The sequence below is a fragment of the Pseudorca crassidens genome, chromosome 11 (genome assembly GCF_039906515.1).
Source record: "Pseudorca crassidens isolate mPseCra1 chromosome 11, mPseCra1.hap1, whole genome shotgun sequence".
Taxonomy (NCBI): Eukaryota; Metazoa; Chordata; class Mammalia; order Artiodactyla; family Delphinidae; genus Pseudorca; species Pseudorca crassidens.
The window spans coordinates 34,348,839-34,375,867 of NC_090306.1; the positions used below are offsets into that span (position 1 = coordinate 34,348,839).

The following is a 27,029-nucleotide window of genomic DNA, read 5'->3' on the forward strand; positions in this document are numbered from 1 at the left end:
GTGTAGTGCTAGCTGGACTCTTACTTAAAGCTAGTTTTACTGTCTGCTAAGCCATATGATCTAAACTTCTTCACTCAACTTATTTAAGCCTCAGTGTCATTGGTAACATGGGGGAAATAATACCATCTACCTCAGTTTTGCTGAAGGATAAAAGAGAGAATCCCTGTAAGCCTTAGCACAGCAGTTGGCACATTGTGACTATATAAAAAATGGTAGCTGACATGACTACTCCTTTTGAATAGATGAGCAAACTGCACAACAAAGAGCAGCTATTTCACTGGTTTACAAGGCCAAAAGAAATGCAATAAATGAAGAGACTGTAATGATTCTTTCTCCCTTGCAAAGCTGGAGGTAGATTATCTAATGTGGCCGTATTTCTTGCCACCTGCAAAGCTGACCTTAGACTTCTAGTCACTATAAAGAGAACGAAACCAAAAAAAGTAAGTAGTTAGAGCCCTATTTAATCAGTTAATTCATCCTTCCTGCTGTCAAGCAGAACCACCTATACATGTCCCATAAAGTTAACTCTAGTACTGTTGTATCAAGGATTGTTAGTGTTCTATCCCTAGATTCCTTCTTTGCTTCCTCCTTTGTAAGAGAATTCTGATTTTTAACTGGGAACACTGTGCCCCCTGCCCCTTCCTCTCCCAACCACTGAATAAAAGAATACATTTCCCAGTTTCCATTAAAACTAGATATGACCAAGGGACTAATTCTGACTTGTGAGAAGTACTGTGTGGGATTTCAGGAAGGCTTCAATTCAAAGGGAGCTGATTCAGCCAGGAAGCATTGCTCCTTCTACATTTTCTCCTTCTGGCCTGCGTCACAGACGTGACTGTGGTGCTCTTGCAGCCATCCTGGACCTTCCTCATGAACTTGTGAAAAATACTTATATGGGTACAGCAAAAAGACAGGTGCCTGGATCCCTGATGACACTAGCTATAGTATGATGATTCCAAAATCCCTGCCTTTGAATTTATCTTACATGAGCAAGAAAGAAACTCCTTTCTTGTTTAAGAGTTATTTTGGGTTCTTCTGTTATCCACAGCCATCACAATTCCTCACTGATAGAAAAATATTTATTCAAATGCTTAAAACATAGTTTTGCTAATTTCTATATATATATATTCTGAAATATCAGCTTCTACCCAAGTCGCAACATCTCTGAAGATATGAGACTTGAGTATTGGTTCAAAATGTAAATAAAAGCCATTCTAAGATATTGCCAACTCCTGACAAGGGGCTATATCTCATGTTTTGTTTTCTTAACAGCTGGCACAACACTTGGTAAATGGTCAGTAATGGAGGCCAAATGAAAGAATAAAAAGTGGGAAAAAAATCCCTAATAGTGTCTCTCTGTACCTATAATTGCATATTTGTAATTCTGGATCTTCTCAGTGACGCAGTCAATGTCTAGTGGTGAATGGGGCATTTACCAAGCATGCTGGTTCCTTCAAGTTACTTGGACACCAAGAAAGGTGACCTAAAAGTCTCTAAGAGTTAATGCTTCACCCAGTTAATTGCACTCAACCCAGAATGGCTGAGCCTTCATGGCTGGCCTCTTATCTGTGAGACTCCAGCTTGGTGACGATGAGGGTAGTGAGTGCTCTAGCTTGTCACGGTTATTTTGCTTTGTGATTCTGTACTTTGAGGTGCTTATGACTGCATCTATCTTACTTCAGCACCTCTCTGAGATGGTAAATTGTTCCTTTGTGACTCTTCCTTATAGGGTAATGGAGCAATTAAGCTTCTTTTTTAGTGCTACAATTTCTGTTCTGTTGCTCCGATTTCTCTCTGACAGAATAATTACCATGTGTGTCCCTCTTGGAGTCTCAAAGATTCATTTTTATTTGAGTTTCATTTATGTGTAAATTTCTTAGCTTTTTCTACTGTATGTTCAATTTGTTGCCTTTATCTTTTAATCCTTTAATCCTCAAAGATCTTGTAGACCCTAACTTTCAGAATTATATGGCCATTCCCCTCTTTTCTTCCCTGGTTATATTTCAAAGCTCTGTTTACTTTTTTTTTTTTTTTTTAAATTCTCTCAGAGGGGTATTTTTCTTCTGTTTTGTTATTAATATATCAATATATAATTAATATAATAGTAATATATATAAATTTATTTTAGACCTGCAGTTTAAAATCTATAGATTCTTGTGTCTTTCCACATCTTCCTTGATAACTCAATTCAAGTTAAGTTTATCAGGACAAAATAGAAAGTGCTGAAAGCTCAGTGCAAGAATCCAATCAAACAGAAATGAAGCATTATCAGTGTTATCACCAGGCCTGAGGAGCGGTTTAGAGTACTGCAATGGACTTGTTTGAAAACCTTGAATTAGCTGAGGTAGGCATAAGACCGATGGAAAAATTTCTTATTGAATTTCAAATCAGTTTATGTAATTATTACAGTTACAGAGGAAAAATACATGTCAACATCATGCACACATCAGTCTCAACACTTGGCTAAATCAGTAAATAAATACATTATATAAGACATGATGTTAGCTGCTAGGTATATAAAGAAGAAAGCAGAGAGGAAAAAAAACAAGAAAAAATGAAAAAAACCCAGGAAACATAATTCCTCCTTTCAAGTTACAAATTTCCATTTGGGAAGACAAGCCACAAAAGCTGGGCAGTTAAGTAACATTAACATTAACTTGTAAATAATAAGTCATTCTAGTCACCAAGACCTGACAAGAGCCCATCCCTTCACTTCAGGTCTCAATTTAGACCCAAAGGTTTGCTCTTCTGCCATCTCCACTTTGCTGCCAGAGTGGCGTCTGTAAAACACATATCTGATAATAATATTCTTAATAGCTTCACATAATTTTTTTTAAAATGAGAGAGTCCAAAATCCTTATTACCTTTATACATGACTTTTTTCTTTTTCCACAGAAAACGTCTTAAATGAATTTTTTTTCTTTTTAAATCTTTATTGGAGTATAATTGCTTTACAATGGTATGTTAGTTTCTGCTTTATAACAAAGTGAATCAGCTATACATATACATATTCATATGTTCCCATAACTCTTCCCTCTTGCATCTCCCTCCCTCCCACCCTCCCTATTCCACCCCTCTAGGTGGTCACAAAGCACCAAGCTGATCTCCCTGTGCTATGTGGCTGCTTCCCACTAGCTATTGGTTTTACATTTGGTAGTGTATATATATCCATGCCACTCTCTCACTTTCTCCCAGCTTACCCTTCCCCCTCCCTGTGTCCTCAAGTCCATTCTCTAGTAGGTCTGCTTCTTTATTCCTGTCCTACCCTTAGATTCTTCACGACCATTTTTTTTTTTTTAGATTCCATATATATGTGTTAGCATACGATATTTGTTTTTCTCTTTCTGACTTACTTCACTCTGTATGACAGACTCTAGGTCCATCCACCTCACTACAAATAACTCAATTTCGTTTCTTTTTATGGCTGAGTAATATTCCATTATATATATGTGCCACATCTTCTTTATCCATTCATCTGTCGATGGACACTTAAGTCGCTTCCATGTCCTGGCTATCGTAAATAGAGCTGCAGTGAACATTTTGGTACATGACTCTTTTTGAATTATGGTTTTCTTAAGGTATATGCCCAGTAGTGGGATTGCTGGGTCATATGGTAGTTCTACTTTTAGTTTTTTAAGGAACCTCCATACTGTTCTCCATAGTGGCTGTATCAGTTTACATTCCCACCAACAGTGCAAGAGCGTTCCCTTTTCTCCACACCCTCTCCAGCATTTATTGTTTGTAGATTTTTTTACACGAATTCTTATAATTTAAATTCCCAACAGTCTCTTCAGGTTTTATTTCCTGCCATTTCCTACTTCTGTTTAGAGACCACCACATGTTTCCTGAATGGAATTATAGGCAGCATCACATTTCTGAAAATTTGTCTGAAATTCAGCATCTGAAAGTATGAGAGGTATCTGCTACAGAAGAACTACCATACAGCCTTCCCTGGGAAGTGTCTCCTTTCCAGGCCTCTGCCTCTCTGCCACAGGGCTGGGAAAGACGGTTGGAAAGCCCCTGCTCTTTGAACTTCTGAACTAGCCTGTGACAGACACCTGGAGCAGGTGTTGTCAAGGCTGCTGGGGGTTGGGGAGTGGGGAGTCTCTATCCTCACTATCCCCCCCAGCATCAGCAGCAGAGACCACCATGGGGGCGAGGCCTTGGCTGCTCTCCTCTACAAACTCAGGTGACCTCGGTAAAGCTTGCTACATGCCTAACTGTCTAATAGAGGCAGGGGATAGGAGGGTGATTGGGCCAGGCCCTGGGAACTGATGCTCACTGGTGATGCTGACCCTGACTGGCAAGTGAGCCCCTCTGCTTGCAAAAGAAAGGGAAAGGGACAGGAGACAGTTGTAGATCCTCTGAGTTGGGCTGATGCAGTCTGCTAAGCTCAGCATAAGCACTTTTAAGAACCTTCAGGACCCCCTTCCATGGCTTAGCCTTTTCTCTTACTGGCAGTGCTCCCATACCAGAAATTAAAATTACTGTTCCACAGAACATCTCCAAAAAATTAGGCATGATATGGCACACAGTTCAATGAAATGGAAAATATGAATTTTGTGAAATCGAGTATCTGAAACTAGAGAATACCCTGTACTTATAGTTTCTAGAAAATATTAAGCTTTCTCCTGTTTCTGTACACACGCTATTTCCTCTGTCTGGGACGCTGTCTTCCTCTGCTTATTCCATCTAACTCCAACCAGTTCCTCACTGCCCAGCTTTGGGAAGCCTTCTATAATAAGGAGTTATTACTTTAAAACACAGTTAGATGAATGGCTCTTTAAAATACTGAGCTCCTCTACTGCAGTGATATATTTTTCAACAATCTAGGGATTAAGTAAAATAAGGTGGCCTATAGACATTAGTAGAATAGATATTAAAAAAGTACAACACTCTAACCCCTCTTGTAATTCTTCTGCAGTTGAACTGAAAATGTCACTCTCAGTTTGCATAAGAATGTAAGACCACTTTGGTACACACATTTGCAAGATGAAAAGCAGTAATATTAAATTTAGCCTGTTTAGATTTCTGAAGTTAATTTTTATAATTTATAGCAAGCCATCACACACATACATTATACACTTATATAATATGAAAGATGAAAATAAAGTTAACAAAGAGTTATAACTGTGTAAATATTAGTACGTGTTAACTGCCAAGAATTTATACGTTCATTTACTTGTGGTTTTTCTATAATACAACGCACAATTGTATAGCATATATGAGTAAGGATAATATACTTTCTTGCTGAATTTGATTACACGGGCCAAGATTTGAGGGATTTATTGTCTTGAGGGATAAATTACTATCTTAAATTTCAAACGTTTATTATTTTATACTAAAATTCTGTGAAGATACGTGACATAGTCACAAATCAATTTCACAATGATAAAAATTAAAAATCAGGAAGAACTAAATATTTAGGTCCCACAAAGTTAAACATTCATATAAATACTAATCAATTTAAATAAAATAAGGATTTCCTTTGCTTTCAAAATGAATGAACTAGAAAATGCTAAAAGTTCTCTCAATGAAATAATTTTTATTCCTGATTTGATAAGACTAATCAGCATGCATTTATCATATAAAAATCAAAATCAAACAAAAGAAAAGGGAATAAGAAGCTTAAAAAATTAAATTCTGACCCTCATCTGGGCTACTGGCAAAGACTTTATGATTCACTGATAATTATAAAAATGAGCAGTACATTTTTAACCTCTGTGAAGGGTGGAAACTTTATTATCTACCGGCAAGTTGGTTGTAATTACAATATCATTTTTAACCTCTGTGAAGGGTGGAAACTTTATTATCTACCGGCAAGTTGGTTGTAATTACAACATCATTTCAAAAAATTTTGTTCTATGATGAAATTACCATAGAATTCACATAATGATCAATGTTAATTGCCAAGGAGTAACAGGTTTCCAAAAAAACTGGTAACTATGCAATTTAGATGCACATGGAGAAAAATGCCAGTTACTCTAGATGTATCAAGTGAAAAGCAGGGGAATAAAGGACTGATTTGTATTATCAGCTACTTAATAATATGGCATGCTCAAGATACGCTGAGCTTTGAGTATCAATCACTAAAAATTAAGTCCCCCTACACAGTTTAAAATAAATTTTCAAAGTTTACCTTCCAAAAATGATAGAATCATCTATTTCACTGTCAAGAACACTGTCACAGGACTGGATAACGTATTCCTTTTTAAAATATAGGACAAAATAGGGATGATATTCTAGAGTGGATTGACTTGAAATGTGAACAAAATTCCAGGTTGATTTTATTTACTCATTGTAATGATCAGAGCTCTAGAAAGAGAATAAAAGTCCTTGAGTTTCAGAGATATACGTTTTCCCCTTTACCTCTTTGTGTTACTTCAGACCTAAATGGATAAGTTCAAAAGAGCTTTTCTCAAAAGTCTTTTGAGTTCAAGAGGGAGTAAAAATGATATTTGAAATAAAAGTATAAGTGACAGCAAATACTGTTCTTATTATGGGACTGCTGTACTTAACTGGAAAGCAAGGGAAAGGCTCTCCTGATTTATATCTTTGAAATTGTGTTCTAAGAAGTGAGCTACAGTGAGATTTCAGAGCCCCAGACTCCTGTTACATAAGTACTATCCTAACCACACGTAAAGCATCTGTTCTTGTATGTCATTCATCCAATCACCCAGCCCTGTTAGCCCCCTCCAAAATATCTCTTGAGTCTCCACTGCCACTGTCAAGGCTGCATTATTTTCCTTTTTTTTCTTTTGCGGTACGCGGGCCTCTCACTGTTGTGGCCTCTCCCGTTGCGGAGCACAGGCTCCGGACGCGCAGGCCCAGCGGCCATGGCTCACCGGCCCAGCCGCTCCGCGACACGTGGGACCTGGGCACGAACCCCTGTCCCCCGCATCGGCAGGCGGACTCTCAACCACTGCGCCACCAGGGAAGCCCGAGGCTGCATTATTTTCTTACCTAGGCTACTGATTTCTTTTATCTGATCTCCCTTCGCTGCCCTTTGTCCTGCTCTAATCAATTCTCCTAAGCAGCCAGAGTGATCTTTTAGGAACACAAATCTGATTAAATCATTCTTATCATTCTTTAAAGGCTTCTCAGTATTCTGATGCTGTCTAAAATTCTCATGGTTTATGAGGGTCCCAGTGTGGTCTGTCACTGGCCTGCCATCTAGTCTATCTTTGTGCTGTTCTCTTGCTCATGCTTAGGGCTTATATACATGATGTCCCCTCTTCCTGGAATGCTCTTCCCCCACTCTTTGCAAACCTAAAATAAAAAGCCTTCTTTTTTGTCTTTAAGGCTTCCCGAAAAGCACTTCTTGACTGTGGAAAATAAGGTTTGAGTAGGGGATCTTGCCACTGTGGGGGCTTGGCAGGTCCTCGGCCAAAAGCCCAGGCATCAAGATAAAAAGGTCATGAGGAACTCAATGAATATGTCCCATAAGTGGTCAACTTCCACCATCCTCCTATCCAGATGTCAAATTCGGTACTGGGTATTTAAGTGCTAGCAAAAGACATGTACAATTATTTGGAGATAAAGGTACATGATAAGGTTATGTGGGCTTTTTGTTTCAAATCTCATTTTCCCTTTCAACTAATTTAATTACGTTTATCTTTACCTTAAGTCTGTGGATATTATTCAACAGATATAGCATATTTTCTTCCGTAGTTTTATTAATATTAACCTCAGGCCTATTAGCCTGTACCATCAGGCCAAAAAAAATTAAAATATGTTATTTTTAAAAGAAATCAATAAGTTTTAGAAAACAAAATTCAACAAAAGTAAAAGTCTCATTCACAGTATAACACTATATTCATTGTCAAGTTGCTAAGAATTATTAGAAACAAACACATTATCAGTCAGCAGGATGCCAAATGCTGAAAAAAAAGGGGGGGTAATAGGGTTTCTGCACATTTCTAAGGTCAGATAAGAGTTTTATGATTGAATCTAACAGTCTCATAGTGCTAATGCCAATAACATGTGCTCAATCACACAAGGTTGGCAAAAGGAGAAGAAAAGTGTATGAATGCAAAATTGTTTTTTATTGTAAATGAACTTTGAAGAGACTAATTATAATTAGTTAGGCATATACAGTTTCTCAAAACTAGTGTCACCACCATAGGGAGGTCTATAGATGAAGGAACAGTTTGTCAACTTGGATATTTGGAAACTTCATTTAGAGAGGGAAATATGAAAATATTACTCTATAGAAAAAGAGCCACATTGATTATTTTTATACTCTTGGTTTAATAATGTTCAAGAAGAAAAAAAAAGGAAAGAAAGAAGCTGGCAGTTACGCAGTTAAAAAATACTGAAGCGGGCTTCCCTGGTGGTGCAGTGGTTAAGAATCCACCTGCCAATGCAGGGGCCACGGGTTTGAGCCCTGGTCCAGGAAGAACCCACATGCCGTGGAGCAACTAAGCCCGTGCGCCACGACTACTGAGCCTGTGCTCTAGAGCCCGCAAGCCACAACTACTGAAGCCCGTGCGCCTAGAGCCCGTGTTCTGCAACGAGAAGCCACCGCAATGAGAAAGAAGCCCGCGCATTGCAACAAAGAGTAGCCCGCGCTCGCTGCAAGTAGAGAATGCCCGTGCACAGCAACGAAGACCCAACATAGCCAAAAGTAAATAAAATAAATACATAAATAAATAAATAAATAAATAAATAATACTGAAGCGTATGGCAGTGGTTCTTAATGAAAGATGTACTGGAATCACCTTCTCTCCACTGTCCTGGTGAGGCAGATCTGTGGGAGTGAGGGACGGGTAGCTTTAAGTACCTCCTCAGATGGTTCAGGTAAGACTCAAATGAAAAACATTAATAGCAAAAAGAGCAGTGAATCAGAGGCACAGTCCCTTTAGTCAATTTCTCCTTCAATTACCCCAACTCATTTCCATGATCTACTCTACCTGGTTGCTCATAGTTAATCAATTACTTATTTTTAATTCTTGTTGATTTTTCTCTCTTAGATATATCTAGAATATGTCTACCTATTTCTCTTGAGTATCACCTTCATAGTCCAGGCAATTATCAATCTCTCTCATAGACAATTCTAATAATCAGTCTGCCTATATCAACATGTGCTCACTGTGCCCCAGAGAGAAAGTTTAGAATAGAAAATCTGGTCAAGTCATGACTTAAAACTGCTTAAAATTAAAACACTACTTAATACTGCTTAAAACTCCTCTTCTTCAAAAGATGGGAAAGATTTCTACCCATCATCACAATCTCATCTCCTATTATAGGTTTTATGGATGATAACAATGTCTATAATATTTATTGAGTGATTATGTGCTGAGCTCTGTTTTAGGTGCTTTCCATATATTAATTCATCCTTACTATAATCCTATGAATAGGTGCTCCAAAATATTTTTTAAATGAATGTATGCATGAATGAATGAATTAGTGGCAATGTGATGAAAGCCCTAGGACAAGAGTACCTTGCAATTCTACAGCTGTATACTTTAAGATATATGTTTACTTTGAAGGGTTTGAATATAATGAGATCATACTTACAAATAATAAAAAGTCAAAGATTCGAGGGAAGTGTCACATAGGAAACGTCTGAATCCTCAAAGCTTGGATAGCTCTCATAAGAAAATATGTTTATTAGTAATTTGAAAGCATGGAGCTTAAGGCCATATTAGGAGTATGCATGTGTGTTCTTATATGGATATATGATTCAGAGGATACCCTCACTAGAGTTATTTCTCCTAGCCTTAGTTGGCACCCTGTGACTGTACACAGTTTTAGCTGCAGGAAAGTGGATCTGAAAGGTGTTCTTTAATACATTTGGTTCACAAAATCTAACCAGGACTTGGAACAAAGTATCATCAATTAAAAAATTAAAAATTCTAAAAAGGGTAAGTTCTTATTAGAAATTATTTAGGGTAGTCAATGTCTTGGGTCCAAAGTCATTAGTGAGCCCCAACCTACAATATTTTTGGTTCTAACCTACCTGGTGATGTCACACAATCAATATTTATTGAATTAAAATAAAGAACAACCATTGTTCCTGAACCATCCACTTTCTTAAATCTTCTACTCTACTCTAGTCAGAATGCATTACATACTAGTCATTGTAGAATACAGATTTCTACAAGTGGAGGTGCTGAATAGAGGAGCCTATATATTTAAGTTTTATTAGGTAAAAGTATATTAATTTCCAAAATGGAGAAAAGTTTACACTCCCACCAATAGTATACAATGTTCTTAAGATACGGGGAGGGGGAAGGGTAAGCTGGGACAAAGTGAGAGAGTGGCATGGATATATATACACTACCAAATGTAAAACCGATAGCTAGTGGGAAGCAGCCACACAGCACAGGGAGATCAGCTTGGTGTTTTGTGACCACCTAGAGGCGTGGGATAGGGAGGCTGGGAGGGAGGGAGACGCAAGAGGGAAGAGATATGGGGTATACGTGTATGTATAGCTGATTCACTTTGTTATAAAGCAGAAACTAACACACCATTGAAAAGCAATTATACTCCAATAAAGATGTTAAACAAAAAAAAAAGATCGGGCTTCCCTGGTGGCGCAGCGGTTAAGAATCCGCCTGCCAATGCAGGGGACACGGGTTCAAGTCCTGGTCCGGGAAGATCCCACATGCTGCAGAGCAACTAAGCCCGGGCGCTACAACTACTGAGCCTGTGCTCTAGGGCCTGCAAGCCACAGCTACTGAGCCCATGCACCACAACTACTGAAGCCTGCGCGCCTAGAGCCCGTGCTCCACAAGAGAAGCCACTGCAACGAGAAACCCATCGACACAACTAGGGAAAGCCCGTGCACTGCAACGAAGACCCAATGCAGCCAAAAATTAAAATAAATAAAATTAAAAAAAAAAAGATACTAAACCATCTCTCCTTTGTTATAAGGCAGAAACTAACACACCATTGTAAAGCAATTATACTCCAATAAAGATGTTAAAAAAAAAAGATAGATACTAAACCATCTCTCCCTTTAAATCTGTTTTCTTTGTTCAATTTTCCTATAGGATCATTCCAAGAGGAAAACATACCACCTATACTTACAGCATGAACATTACTCATCCTAAGGTCAGGCAAACATGACTCTTTCATGTTTATCTCCTTTTTAATCTTTATTTTTCTTCCAGTCTTACTGAGATATAACTGACATAAAGCATTGTATAGTTTAAGGTTTACAGTATAATGATTTGACTTATATACATCATGAAATGAGTATCACAGTAAGTTTAGTGAACATCCATCATCTCATATAGATACAAAATTAAAGAAATAAAATAAATCTTTTTCTTGTGATGAGAACTCAGGATTTACTCTCTTAACAACTTTCATATATGCTGTATATTGTATGTTTCATGTTTATTGTAAAGAAATGGGAAATGTGTATAGACAGTTTTAACAACAACAAAATCAGTAAGGGGACTGCAGATATATTTTATAAAATCACTCAGACTATAAATACATGTTATCAAATTCTCACAAAGCCTAATATGTTACTCTGAAAGAAAGCACACAAGACGTAAGTGTTTTGCATACTCAGTGACTCCCAGAGGACATCTAAAATTTGGTTCTGTTTTCAAAAATTGCTGCCCATTTTTGTGATAAGAATAAAATTAGGTTGTACCACTTCTCTCACTCCACTACAACTTTATATTATATTGGTAGGTGATAGTATCTTATTGTCACTTACCTATATTGGTAGGTAGATGATAATAACTTAGATGGATCAGGAGGATTAATAGACTGATGATCATAAATTGCTGTGCAATGAACTATACTATGGTAATAAATATTTTTATTTAAATTTTAAAAGTCGATGTCAGGAAAACTATTTCATTATGTAAATCATTAAAAAGTTAGTTATTCCTTTCCTATATCAGAACTTCATAAAAATTTCTTTTCATATTCTCTGGCTGACTTTCTGCCTTTAGTTGACCTGATAGTGTGTCAGTCAATCTTATTCTGAATCTAAATTGCTGCATCTAAATCAGACATCAGATCTAGAGGGTATTCTAAGTTGCTCAAACAATAGTATTTTTTAATAATTTGTTAGAGGTAACTGTGTTAAAAAACATTTAACTTAAAATATCTGTCAAGAAAAACAAAATTAGAGCATGCAGAATTCTAGCAATGGTCTATCATCTTTCTAGCAGTTGAGGTGATATGTCCAAAGAAAGTAAAGATCACTACATCCAGAAATAGTCTATGCTAAGGGTAACTTCTTTTAAGACACCTTTCAATCTCCTTTAGAACATAAAGCCTGTTAACAAAAAAAACCAGTAAAGCGATAAACATATAAACTATTCATTTCCAAAGGCAAGTGGATATCACAATTAGCAACCAGAAAGACATAATAATATATGTCTTCCTCATTGTTGTAATGAGAAGGCACCATAAATTCTGTTCAATGAGAAGCTCCTAGTGATTCCAAGTGGAATTAAGTATATCAATGTAATGTTTTAATTTCACCTAGGAGTATCTGACTTAATAAATCATTTACCCATTAATTTGAGACTTATGTCTGGTTAGTTGTAGCTGAAGGAATGTCATTTTTTGTTTTTAAAGCTATTCTATCCATATATTTTAAAGGGGTCGCTAGCCTTTCCAGCCACTAAAATGAAGTAAAAAACTTTGAAACTCTCCTGACAAATTTATTAATTGATCTGTTCAATCATTCAATCTTTAATTAATTCACTTGCTCATTCTTCAGTCCATCTGTCAGCCCATGTATGCATCCATCCATTTCTCCATCTATCAATCTATCACATAGGGTGTAAACTGTTAAACTTAATGAGCTCTTAAACCTGCAGCTGACCATTAAAACACTCTCTTCTACAAGCTCTTTCCACTTTCTATTGCTCTGCAAGAAACCTAGTAGTGAGAGGAAACATTATTTTCTGCTTAAGTGAATGAGGCGATACCTGTGGAACACAGTGAAGATTAATTGCTAGCATATCCAGATGATAAACAACTGTATCAGACATGTACATCATGGAAAAGTTTAATTACTGATGAAAGTTCTTTATTTCATCTAGAATGTAGATGTCACCGAGTCATATACGATATAAAATAGTTTCACAGTATTCCTGCTTAGATTCTGTATCAATATATACACTTTCAACTTCCAGAGAAACATCACCAAAATTGTGTCTAATAACTCACTGTTCCTTAAGCATGCATTTGCACACGTTGCTCTTTGTATATTCTCTTTCTCTTCCTGGTGGTCCCTCCCTAACACCTTTCCCATTTTCTTCCTTTCCACCATTAAGTCTGGATACCTAGCAAGCTCCTACTCACCTTTCCTATTTTAGGAAAGTTATAAGCAAAACAAAAAAGTTACCAGAGTTAGGTTAAGGAAGGGGACCATTATAAAATCTCACCTGTATCTTGTGCAAGAAGTGTTCTGATCTAAAGGAGCTATTGGATTAAAAGTGATGGGTGGAGAAACCTGGGCTGATAGCAGAAATCCCAAAGCAAGAATAATGAGTGCTACGGTGGTACCTAAAAAAAAAAAAAAGGAAAGAAGAAAAAAAGTTTTATATCAGAGAAGAATTGACAACATTCTTCCAAAGTGGACTGGGTTTGGCAAGATATATCTCTAAAAAAATACCTTGATCTATCTTCATTGGATTAAAAAAAAATGATCCTTACACATATATATTGTCATAAAAACTCACTAGAATATTCACTGTGAGAAATGACAAGAGTAAAATTCAAATCAAATACATTTGCTAGCCAAGCAGTAGGTTCGTTAATAACTTTCTAAACAAACACCATCTTGGATTGCTGTCTCAAAATCAATTAATGTAACCAACATTATTGAGTGCCTAATATGTTAGAAGTATGAAAGGTAACAGATTTACACCAAGTGTTCCTTTCATTACCAAGAAAATTGTTCTAATGTCATTCAATCGGCTAAGACCCAAATAAGTAAACTAAAAAGTAACAAACTAAATATATCAAAAGTAGTTGAAAGAGTACTTCTCATTAAAAAGGAGTGGCATTTTGTAAAGACTTAAAACGTCAGAAATGACATAACACATATATTCAGTTGTCTTCCCTGTTGGCACTTGGAAGTGGAATATTTGTCTTTGATTTTAAGGTACAGAATGTGATTATATGTACCACTTAAAAAGCTCAGTTTTGAGTCCCTGATAGAAATACTGATAGTAAATAAGAAAGTTTTCAAATTTCTGACTATTGTTCCAGCCATTGTAAGGATTAAAAAAAGGGTCATGGGAAGAAAGGAGAAAGAAAATATGGCTGCCTTTGTACAATTTATTTGAATGAGGCAACATGTTTATAATATGGAATTCAGGGAGGTCATTTATGTAGCAGTAAAGTTTCTATTAGATAAATGGGAAAGTAATTTAAGAATGACCAAAAATATTTTTTAAATGGACAAAAGAACAACTTTGGGATGCACTGTGAAAGTGCAATTGGATTACATAATAGGTTTGTGTTTAAGGTAGAGGGGATGTGTCAAGTTAAGCACTGTGGTTAAGTCCTAGCTCTGCTGTTTCTTGACTCAGTGATCTTGGACAAAACACACGACCTTTCCAAAATTCAATTCTGTCTGCTGAAACTGGGGCTTAGTGAGAATACTCACCTTGCAGAATTACAGTGAATTTTAAATATCACAGTACATTTGAAAGATTTTTATAATGCTAAAAAATGTTAATTATTGTACTATAATTATCATTAGAAACAGCAGCAGCAGCATATTTTTAAAACTCTAGAAAAAAGTTGAAAAAGGGGGAGGAGGCTTGAAGAAAAGATCAGAAGCCATTTTACCACACCAGGCTTGAAGAGGCATGAATCTGAAATCACAGTTCATTTTCCCCCGGTTGGCTTAAAATTCAAACCAGAAGTAGGAATAGTTTGAGGTATTACTTTCTCAAAAAACTACCAAGCCCTGAATTGGGAAACAAAACAGAAGTCTGTCTCTTAGAAAGAGAAAAGATATATTAGGCCTGTAAATAAAAATTATCCCTCTCTCCTCAAACAAAGCAAAATAAACCATGAGTTTTACTGTTACTGTGTCTATGAAAGAAGCTGGGTCCCTAAGTATTTTCCCAAATTACCTCCACAGAATATTGTCATGCGACAGGTAAAATTTGTTTCAACCTGGAAAAGTTGATACTTTTGGATGTGAAGGAAAGATGATACTCTTCTTTCATAACACTACTTAAATAACTTGTCTGTGATAAGCTGTAAACTCTTAGATGGTGTACCTAACACATACTAATATATGTTCAATTCTAGTGCCTGGCATAGAGCAGATCCCATAGTACCACAGATTTTTGCAATACTGGCTATTTTTGAAGAAAACAACAAAACATGTTAAGACTATTCAGTTGAGGTCATGGGGTTAGTATGGGACAAATATACTAGATGAGAGTTCTGCAGTATGGATATTATATCTCTTGGATCCATCTCTAAAAAAGTCCAACCAACTTGCAAAATTTGGGGAAAAAAACCATTTTGGATATAAAAAAATCCCTAAATAGTTGAAGGTTTATCCTTCTTAAACAAAAATTTATTTTTATTTTGACCCATTGGGGATGGAAATCTTTTAAAAGTCAGTACATTCCTTTACTTTATTACATATAGTAGTGTTTCTCAATCCTGGCTTCCTATTGGAAAGCAAATCTTTAGAATGTACCTCAACCTCTGAATCAGTCTCCAGAAAATGGGGATCCGATAACATGACTCCACAGGTGATTGTGATACCCAGACAGGGTAAAAATCCTTATGAGATGATAAACTCCTTAAGGGAAGGGAATGGTGTCTTATATGACTTTATTTATGGAATAAATTTTTAAAACGATCACCTCGCCCTTCATATACTCATATATCTTTAAGGCTTAAGACTACTTGAATTATCTATTTCCTTCAATTTAACAAAATTACAGATGTTTTATCAGTCACTTGTTAGTATTTAAAGTTGTTATAGTTGTTGCCAATGATCCATTATTGCAACCTAGATTTGAGTCCAATATAGGAAGGCCTTGTATGAAAGGATCTTCTCCACTGTACTGGGTAGGTTGGGGACATTCTTTATATTTTAAGAGAAGAGTCCCTCTTAACCAAGTATACTGTCATATTTTGGAATTCTGATATCATTTTCCTAATAAAAATGTTCTCCAGGGCTTCCCTGGTGGCGCAGTGGTTGAGAGTCCGCCTGCTGATGCAGGGGACGCGGGTTCGTGCCCTGGTCCAGGACGATCCCACATGCCGCGGAGCGGCTGGGCCCGTGAGCCATGGCCGCTGAGCCTGCGCGTCCGGAGCCTGTGCTCTGCAACGGGAGAGGCCACAACAGTGAGAGGCCCGCGTACCGCAAAAAAAAAAAAAAAAAAAAAAATTAAAAAAAAAAAAAAAGTTCTCCATAGGAGGTGAAGTGTGTTGGATAAATAGCATTCTCAAAAACATCTGATGAAATAAGTTACCTTAATTACCTGGTACAGGGTTTGGATTATTAGTAAATACTCAGAAAAAAATAATTTCCCTCCCTAAGACTCTAACAGAGCACACTTTTTGTGCGTAAGTATCACGTGCACATATTCCAGACCTCATCTTCAGAGATTCTAATTTAGTTGATCTGGGGTTGGGTCCCAAGAATTCACAATTTAAAATAAGTATCCCTGGCAACTCTGATGAAGACAGCCTGTGAGTAATGTTTTAGGAAATATTCCACTACCAAAATATCTGGCAGAAAATAACACAGTGTTTCTGGCTTTCTGATTTATAAGCAATAAAGCTACATAGATATAAGCCTTCCTCTATTAAAAGGATCAAGAGGTTGTCATTAAATTCGCAATATTTACCAGAAAGACCAGTTCTCTTACGGAGCTTTGAAAATATTAAAAGTCAGAACACCACAAAATGTCCTACATTTAAAACTATTCATGGACTATATATTTTACATTTCTTTGTATAAAGAGTTTCTTTGTCCCGGTTTAACTAAATACAGTTTATTTTTAGTAATTTTTAAAGAACAAGTTCCTATTGAAAAAGTTATTTTGACTTTTTTTTTTATTATTTTTCACCCAATAAAATAAAATAAACCATAATAAAAACACAAAATAGGGAATAAAACTTTTGAAGTTAAAAAATTCTAGGCTAATCTAAGAAATTTTAAATAGAACAGTATTCTAATACTTAGCAATGGTAGAATATCAAATATATTATGATTTATTTTATTAGGTGAAAAATAGTGAAAAACATATCAAGTTAATTTCTTTAAAATTTAAAAATAAATTCTTAAAAAAATATTTTTTGGTGCTAATTCTTTAAAAAGTACTACAAATAAACTGTATTTAGCTAGACCCAGACAAAGAAATTCTTTACACAAAGAAATACAAAATATATAGTCCATGAATAATTTAAAGGTAGGACATTTTGTGGCTTTTAATATTTTCAAAGCTTGCTAACAGAACTGGTCTTTCTTGTAAATATTACAAATTTAATGACAACCTCTTAATTCTGCAGGAAAGAAAAGTGCCTCCAGGTTGCTCATAAAGGCAGTCCCTGGAATCTCTTGGTCTTTCCCCCAAGTCTTAATACTTTATTTTAATAGTCAGGGATGGGCTCTGGAAATCCTTGGGGCAGAGGACCTACGTGGAAGGGTGAAACATGACATCAGCAAGAGGAGTTCAGGAAAGTTCCTGGATTCTGATGCAAGTTGATTTTACATTATGGTTAAAACAACAAAGACTCACTCTTTGGCAGTAACACTACTGTGATAGCTAAATGCTTTGGGCATTTTACTGTCTGTGTCAGGCACTGCTTAAAATGTTATACATGTATAAATGTGTTTAGTCTTCATTACAACCCTATGAAGTGGGGACTATAATTAACCCCGATTTAAAAATGAGAAAATAGAACCTTGCTCAATATCACACAATTCAAACCAAACAGTCTGGCTTTATATCTATAATGCCTCAAAATCCTGGAATACAACAAACGAAGGGACAGAGGCTGCTAGTAAAAAGCATTTTCCCCCATCTCAAAAATCAGCATTTTTCTCCAAATCTCAAAACCCAAATCCCAAATTCAAGACCTGAAATTCTATTTAAAAAATAGGCCTCTTGAGGTAGCAGTATACTAATGCCCTGTCAAAGAAAGTGTGTCCATTTAAAAAACTTTAAAGCAACTATTACCTCTTCTTAGAGTTGACCTGAACCTCAGGCATCAGCAAATCCAACTTTCAACCCACTGTAGGAATTTGTTTCTAGCACATCACTGCCTGATGGCCATCTACCCTTTTGTGGAGAGTTTATCATCCTAATGAGGCAGCCCAATTCATTGTTGGATAGCTCTGATTATTAGGAATATTTTTCTTATATTAAGTAAAAAATCTGTCCTCATAACAGCTACCATCTGTGAGAATATCTATTAGGTATCTGTTTAGTCTTTTTTCTGGGCCTAAACACTTCTGGTTCCTTGAACAGGTTTAGAAATATGTGGTTTTTAACCCTCACTTGTCCCTCACCTTTCCTCACTTACCCTCCCGCTTCACTATATACATTGGCTGTTGCGATTACCTTTGCCTTTTAATCAGGCAGTCTTCCCCCTGCCTTCTCCTCAGTGCTGATACTGCAATTCAACTTACATTATTGAACTCAAGGCTTCCACTCAAGGAAAGAACAGAGGGCGGAAGCATTCCACTCTTCCTTCTGGAGTTAAGGGTCAGAGGGAGTATGTGCTCTTAATAACAGTATGAAACTCCAAATGTATTTTCTCATCAAAATCTGGGACAACTGCCTTCAGCAGTTCTATTAGATCAGTGGTTTTTTTTTTTGTTTGTTTTTTTGCGGTATGCGGGCCTCTCACTGTCGTGGCCTCTACCGTTGCGGAGCACAGGCTCCGGACGCGCAGGCTCAGCGGCCATGGCTCACGGACCTAGCTGCTCCGCGGCATGTGGGATCTTCCGGGACCGGGGCACGAACCCATGTCCCCTGCATTGGCAGGCGTACTCTCAACCACTGCGCCACCAGGGAAGCCCTAGATCAGTGTTTTAGGTATAATTTAGTTAAAATAGAATTTAGTTAATGCAGGCCTGGAATCTTTACATTTTAATAGAAAAATATATTCTTACTCTAAATAAACTTATAAAGGAGCTATTAGAGGACAGCTAATTGATAAGTAGGAATCTGCTTGTATATTTGAAAAAGATTAGAAAATTATATGATGCAAACATGTGAAGACAATGACAGAGATGGGTCTCATTTTGGCAAGTGAAACAGCCCTTGCATTACAGAGAAATAATAAATGGAATGGGTGGGACTTAAAGACAAACAATACTTGAATGTGAGAAGGGTTTTTCTTATTTAGTTATCATAGGAAACATACTTAACCAACCAGAATTTACACTAGGATTTAGGCCTTGTTCAAACACAAAAAGTGTCTGTCCCTGCTTTGTGAAGAAATTATATGGTTCTAATGTTCCACTGTTGAAAGAACTTTGAAAAAAAATGCTCCAAATTTACTTCCACATTATCCCAAATTTAAAAAACTATGTTAAAAACTGAGTTTATGAATACCAAGTTTTCTTTTCCATTTTGTACCTTTGAACAAAACTCAAAATAATAACAGCAAAATGCTACCCTCAGTAGGTTCAAATTGTTATTACAATTCTAATTTCTAGTTATATATCATAATAAGTTCTTATTAAAAAATTTTCAGAGGAACTCTATTATTTAGTTATGAAAACTATATCAGAAGTGGTACTGTATTTTAAAAGGTTAACTTGTCATCATTAGAGAAAAGTTTATAACTGAATTCTTCGGCACCTACCTGCTAAACTACCAAACGTAAGCTTTCTGCGACCCACTTTCTCAACAAGCCAGACACCCACAAGTGTGAAAATGAAATTTGTGAAGGCTGTAACTGAAGCCAGCCATATTGCAAGTCTGTCGTCTTCAACACCAGACATCTGCAGAATGGTTGCACTGTAGTACCTGGGAGGCAAGAATAAAACAATTGTTGTTAGTTATTCAAAGAAACACAGTTATTCATATAGAAAAGTATCTACCCGACTAAAACAGACCAGGAATAACTATTAATAACACCAAGTTAAGATGGGAATCAATGCAAACTATTTAAAGGATCACAATATACAGACTGTGTTCAGATGAATCCATTTTTAACTTTGTATCAGTAAGAAGAAATACTCAAGCAAGTGAATAGAGGGCTGAAGCCTTTAAAAGTTGAATGTACCCCACACCTAGGGACAGTTGACAGCTGGTAGTTTCACTAAAACTACCAAGGATAAAGCTCCAAATCCATGGAATGAATCAGAAGTTACCATACGTTGTAAATTTATGTACTTAAAAGAATAAAGAGAACTGCTACATATACTAAAGAAAATGTGATATAATGGCAAAAATCTGGTACAAGTAAAGAACTTCTTCAAAGACACAAGGAGTAAGAATATATCAGTTTATCTGGCATCTGGTAAGGAGATAAGAAACTTACATGATGTACACAAAGAATGCCTTTGTGGTTCCTAGAAAGGTATACTCTTTGGTAAGCCTCCAGCACAATGTGCCTAGTTAGGTTCTATAGACTCATTTTGTTCCAAATGAATACTCTGGAAACTGGCTCTAAAAAATCATAATGCCAACTTGTTGATACACAATGGGAGATATGTCTGGTATGTTTAAAGTGACAGGTTTCTCATAGGACATTTCTTTTCCGGGGGAAACATCAGTAGCTGTATCAGAAGATTGCTTTAAAGCGGCCCTTAAAACAAAGGAAGCAAAATACTCCTGGCAAATCATCTATGAAATGTGACAAAATTAAAATCCTGAAGATACATTCTGAAACACGGCTTTGCCTAGCTTTTAAGCCATTCCAAAACAAGTTAGCTTTACCCAAATCCAACAGTTGGCATCTGAGCAATGTATTCAATCAAGCTGGATATTTCCATAGTTACAATCTACAGTTTCTGGATATTAGTCAACTTTTTCATAGTATTTCAAAAATAAAATTTGTTTGAATACATTTAAGTCTCATTGATTCATCAATGGCTACTGTCTACTATTTTTTAAATTCTTATTTTATTTTTTAAAATTTTTACTGGAGTGTAGTTGATTTACCATGTTGTGTTAGTTTAACAAGATGAATCAGTTATACATCCATTCTTTTTTAGGTTCTTCTCCCATATAGGTCATTACAGAGTATTGAGTAGAGTTCCCTGTGCTATACAGTAGGTCCTTATTAGTTATCTATTTTACATACAGTAGTGTGTATATGTCAATCCCAATCTCCCAATTTATCCCTTCCCCCTCTTTCTCCAGTGGTAACCATAGTTTGTTTTCTACATTTGTGACTCTATTTCTGTTTTGTAAATAAGTTCATTTGTACCATTTTTTTTAGATTCTACATATAAGCGATATCATATGATATTTGTGTTTGTCTGACTCAGTATAACAATTCTAGGTCCATCCATGTTGCTGCAAATGGCATTATTTCGTTATTTTTTTATGGCTGAGTAATATTACATTGTATATACGTACCACATCTTCTTTATCCATTCCTCTGTTGACGGACATTTAGGTTGTTTCCATATCTTGGCTATTGTAAATAGTGCTGCACTGAATATAGGGCTGCATGTATCTTTTTGAATTATAATTTCTTCTGGATATATGCTCAAGAATGGGATTGCTGGATAATGCTGGGCAGGGCTGTGTCAAGGGGTGCGTTTTGAGGTAGCTATGAGCTCAGTATGACTTTAGGCAGCCTGTCTGCTAATGGGTGGAGCTATGTTCCTGTCTTGCTGATTTGTCTGGCCTGAGGCGTTCCAGCTCTGGAGCCTGTAGGCTGTTGGATGGGGCTGCATCTTGGTGCTGAAATGGGGACCTCCAGGAGAGCTCGTGCAGATCAGTGTTTCCTGCGGCCTCTGCCACCAGTGTCCTTGCCCCCACAGTGAGCTACAGCTGACCCCTGCCTCCTCGGGATACCCTTCAAGACTCCTAGTTAGGTGTAGCCCCGGTTCCTATGGAGGTATTGCTTTGTGCTGGGTTCCAGTGCACCTGAGATCTTTGTGCACCCTCTGAGAGTGGAGTCTCTGTTTCTCCCTGAGTGTGGAGCTCCTGCACTCAGGCCCTGCTGGCCTTTAAAGCCAAATGCTCTGTGGGTTCTTCCTCCTGATGCCTGACCCTCAGACTGTCTTGGAGGGCTATTTTTATGTGGGAACATCCCTGTGTAGGCTGTGGGTTTAATATTTTTTGGTGCGAGTGCTGTTTTTAGTATGGATGTCTGCTACCTCTCGCCTCAGTGCATGCTGGCTGTTATCCCCTTGATAGGAGGTGTGACTGTTGTTGTGGTGACCAGAGCTTGCACTGGATATTGAGCGGGGCCTCCCCTTTGCTCTGTGGTTGTCACTGTCCTGTCAGGGGCAGAGCCTGCTCCCTAGATGTTGCAGTAGAGGGCCCCAGATCTGTTTCTGAGCTGTGGTATGAGGTAGGCAGGACTGGAGCACTTCCACTGGGAGAGAAGCCTCTGAGTTTTCCTCTTTTGGAGCTGTTCACCTGTAAGTGTACTCTGCTGTGTCACTTTTCACCCGTTGTGCGGGCTCACAAATTACACTGTTGTTGGAAATGGTCTCAGCCCCATCTTTATGCTGGCAATTGGCCCTGGTGTCTCTAAGGTATTGTTTTCACTAGGCCTCCAGCGCAGATCCACCGAAGTCAGGTCCCAGGACTGCAGTAATCGTGTACCTGGACCCGCTATAAGAGCTATGGAGGCACCTCAGACTCTGGCCTGGCCCAATCCCCACCTGTACGTGCCCACAAAGCCCACAGCTGCCAAAGCTAGACCTGTCTCAGCTGCAGTAGCGCTCTTCCATTCGGATGTTCTACAGGTGCTGAGTTTACAAAGCCGGCAGCGGGGCTGTAAATCCGTGGTTCCCGCAGCCACAAGAAGAGATTTCAGCTCTTCATTAGATGCATGGCCCCTGGGGCTTAGCTGTGGTTTCAGCCCCACCCCTGTGTGTGGGCCTCTCACCAGACTCTGCTCCCAAGGCTACCCAGGAGAACTGGCGCCCACCCAGGCAGGCGGGGGCGGAGGCGGAGACAGGCGGGTCCTGGCAGCCTGTTCAGGTGGGAGCCCCTCCTAGCGCCTGCGGGGGCTGGGGCCTGCACGTAGGGAAAGCGGCTGCAATGGCGGCCCTGCCCCTTGCGTGCCACTCAACAACGGCGCCCTGCCTCTATGGCAGCCCAGGCTTCTTCCGTGAACGTTCCCAGTTGTGGAGCTCCTCACTCCCGTCCCCTCAGGCTGTCTCTTCTCAGCTAACAGCTGTCCACTCCCAGGGTCTACTCTCCGAACCCCACGTTCCAGCACCCAGGCCCCGTGCACCACGGCGGACACCTGTCAGGCTGAGGCACGCAGGGCTGTGGCAGGGACCATCTGTGTACCTCTCACTCTGTCCTACCTGCCACAGACCAGTTGCTGCGCTCTCCTCTGAGCCCCTGAAGCTCCCCTTCTGTCCCAGCTGATCTCCCCGCTGGTGAGGGGGCTTCCTCGGTGCGGCAACTTCTCTTCTTCAGCTCCCCACCAGGGGTGCAGGTTCCGTCCCGTTTCTTCTTTTCTTTTTAAATTTCTTTTCATCCTACCCGGTTGCATGGAGATTTTACTGGTCCTTTTAGGTGTCCAAGGTCCTCTGCTAGTGTTCAGCAGGTGCTCTGTGAGAGCTGTTCCATTTGTAGATGGATTCTTGATGTACTTGTGCGGAGAGGTGAACTCCACGTCCTCCTATTCCGCCACCTTCAGTAGTGATTTTTAAAAAGTCTGTTTTTTAAATTAATGATGATCTTCTTATGTAAAATATTAACACCAACATGGACTCATTCATCTTAATAAAAAGTGTTTTCCTTTTTTAAAGTGGTAAACTAATAACTTACTATGCAGTGTGAAGGATGTATTTTACTGATCACACTAAAAGTTATGCTAACCATTTTAAGATTTTGAATTCTGACAGCTGTTATAAAAGGGAAACTCCCAGTGAAACCTCTCCTGTCATTGTGACAATTGTGAACATTTTGCAGTCAGACTGTAAAGTGATAATAAATAATTATGAAAACAATTCAGTCCATATGAATGGTACTATACAGTTTCCAAGTGCTACTCCATACATTATCTCATTTTCATAAAGACCTGGGCAGCAAGGTCATACCTGTATGTAACCACTGAGAAACTGACATAAATCTAGAAAGGCAGAAAACAGAAATGCTGAGAGAAAATTTAAATACTTAAAGCCAAAAGAATTTGATACTTGTCATGCTATTCTATTGCATTTTAGAATCTTCTCAATGTTTTAAGAATAACAGATACACTGCACAAAGTAATCCTTACAAATAGAGCGAGAATAAACTAAACAAAACAGAGATATTACAAAAGGCCCTCCCTCTCTATTTGGGGATGCAGAACCTACAGACACTGAGGGCTGACTGTACTTCGTCATTTTATATGAGGGACTTCAGCATCCACTGATTTGAGTATCCATGGAGGTCCTTGAACCAATCTCCTGTGGGTACCAAGGGACAACTGTATTTCGATGTTTTCATTTTTGACACAATAAAATCATGAAATTACAGGTGTTAAATTAATGGCTAGAAATGGGAGTGGTAACAAACAAAATAAGTTGGTCAGTTTATTTATTTAGTGATTTTTAACAAAATATTTTTTTATTTAGGCTGTGCCAGGTCTTAGTTGCAGCATGCATGCGGGATCTAGTTTTCCCACCAGGGATAGAACCCGGGCCCCCTGCATTGGGAGTGCAGAGTCTTACCCACTAGACCACCAGGGAAATCCCCAGAATTTTATTTAAAATGAAAAATGTGTCCTAGGTATGTAAAATAATTTCTTTTATGGTACTTAATTTATAGAGGCAGACTATAAGTAAAGAGTGGCCTGGGAATCAGAAACTGTCATTCTAAAGGCATCTCTGTGGTGTGCTGGCCAGATCAGGTAACATAAACATTTGTTCACTTAATATTTATGTATTGAGGACATACTATTAAGCTATGTGAGTTACTGAGAGCCCACAGATATGTTATTAGATCCAGTTGTTGCCCTAAAGAAACTCACAGTTTAGTATAAGACAATGAAACGGAAAGAAATAATTTTAATATTGAAAGGTACACAAAACACAATGTGGCATAAAGGACAGACCAAATAATTTTCTTTGATGTATAAAGTTCCTTGATTTTCTGGTAAATTTAATGTTTGAGTTGAGTTTTGAAGAATTCATCGGGGTTTGCCAGCAGGTCTGATGATCTGGGAGGACATTGGTCGTAAAGGAAATGACACGTATGAATGAAAAAGTACAAAATACTATGCTGGGCTCTCAGACCAAGAGTATTTTACTGTGACTGAACATAAGAAGGTCCATAGGAAAGAGAAGTATGACATAAGGCTGAAGCAGGAAGTTTTTTATAGAGGGGTCTTGATTGCCATGCTACATGTTTCGTTTTTATTCTGTAGGCAATGGAGAACCATGAAATGGACTTTAAAGAGAAGTAACACAATTAAGTCTGTTCTGTGAAAAGATCACTCTAACTACAGCAAACTGGGCAGACAGGATGCAGACGGAAACAAGGGTATATTTCTTTAAAGCATTTTTCAGGTCATTATACTGGAAATAGGACCCTGTAGATTTTCTGTATTAATGTGAAACAGTGAGAGCAAAGGCTGGAATTCAATGATGGCCTTATATCCTCCTGTCAGCAAGAGTTGCAACTTCAACCCACACTAAATCTTTTTCTGGATGGAGTGTCTTGAGTTTTCATCCTCATTTTTCTTTCTAAAACACTGGTAAATGTTTTAGGTTTTACTGCTGCCATAACAAATTACCACAAACTTAATGGCTTAAATCAACATAAATCTATTTTCTAACAGGTCTATAAGTCAGAAATCTGACACAGGTTTCATTGGGTGTCAAAAATCAAAGATGTCAGCTGGAGAGGCTCCAGGGGAAATAAGATTTCTTGCTTTTTTTGGCTTTTACAAGTCTCCCACATGCGCTGGCTTGAGGGCCCCCCCTTCCTCAATATTCAAAGCCAACAAAGGTAGGTCTAGTCCCTCTCAGGTCCTTTCACTCTGATATTCCCTTCTGCTCCCTCTACATTTAAAGACCTTTGTGATTACACTACCTCAGATAACCAGGATAATCTCCTTATTTTAAGGTAAATTGATTAGCAGATTTAATTCGATCTGCAACCTTAATTTCCCTTTGCCATGTAACGTAAAATATTCACAGGTTGTTTACAACATGCACATCTTTGGAGGGGATTGTTCTAGTACATAAAGGTGCTAATAAACAGTAAAATAAGGAAAAGGCCAACAGAACAAGAAGGGGAGGAAAGAAGATAAGGATATTCATCTAAAGGGTAATCAGTTCCAGAAGAATTTAGACAATAACTATATTCCCCTTCATAGGACTCTTTCAAGGGCAGGGGATGACATATCTAGGTCAGAATAATTCATGAACCTAGTTTTTAAAAGTCACGTCATGGAGTGGTAAAAAGACACATTTAATTTACATTTAAAAATGTGTGAATTCCAACGTTTTTGTAAATGATGCTACCAGCCAACCATTTATGTAATAGGCTACCTACTACTGTACTTAGTCTGAGCCTTTATGTAGTAGTTTAAATTTGCACAAAGCAAACAATTATGAAAGAGCTGAGTTTTCATCATAAGAGAACACTATGAACAACTAAAAAAGGCTTTCTGGGCTTCCCTGGTGGCGCAGTGGTTGAGAGTCCGCCTGCCGATGCAGGGGACGCAGGTTCGTGCCCCGGTCCGGGAAGATCCCACATGCCGTGGAGCGGCTGGGCCCGTGAGCCATGGCCGCAGAGCCTGCGCGTCCGGAGCCTGTGCTCCGCAACGGGAGAGGCCACAGCAGTGAGAGGCCCGCGTACCGCAAAAAAAAGGCGGCTTTCTTTCCTTTTTAGACTCAAAGGAGGGATGCCTTCTCTTTTCAAAATCATTTTATACTATCTATCTGACAAACTATCATCATCTTCAAAGATTCC

General features: G+C 38.1%; 1 protein-coding gene across 2 annotated transcripts in view; it reads right to left on the bottom strand.

Moving 5' to 3' along the window:
* Window positions 1-27,029, bottom strand: part of SLC2A13 (solute carrier family 2 member 13) — a 426,384-nt gene that overhangs the window by 100,186 nt on the left and 299,169 nt on the right. For both annotated transcript variants that reach the window (XM_067696180.1, XM_067696181.1), the window contains exons 5-6: window positions 19,786-19,949; window positions 13,368-13,488 (exon numbers count right to left, since the gene is read on the bottom strand). In XM_067696180.1, coding sequence (XP_067552281.1) covers window positions 13,368-13,488; window positions 19,786-19,949 — 285 coding nt within the window. The remainder of the gene's footprint in view (window positions 1-13,367; window positions 13,489-19,785; window positions 19,950-27,029) is intronic.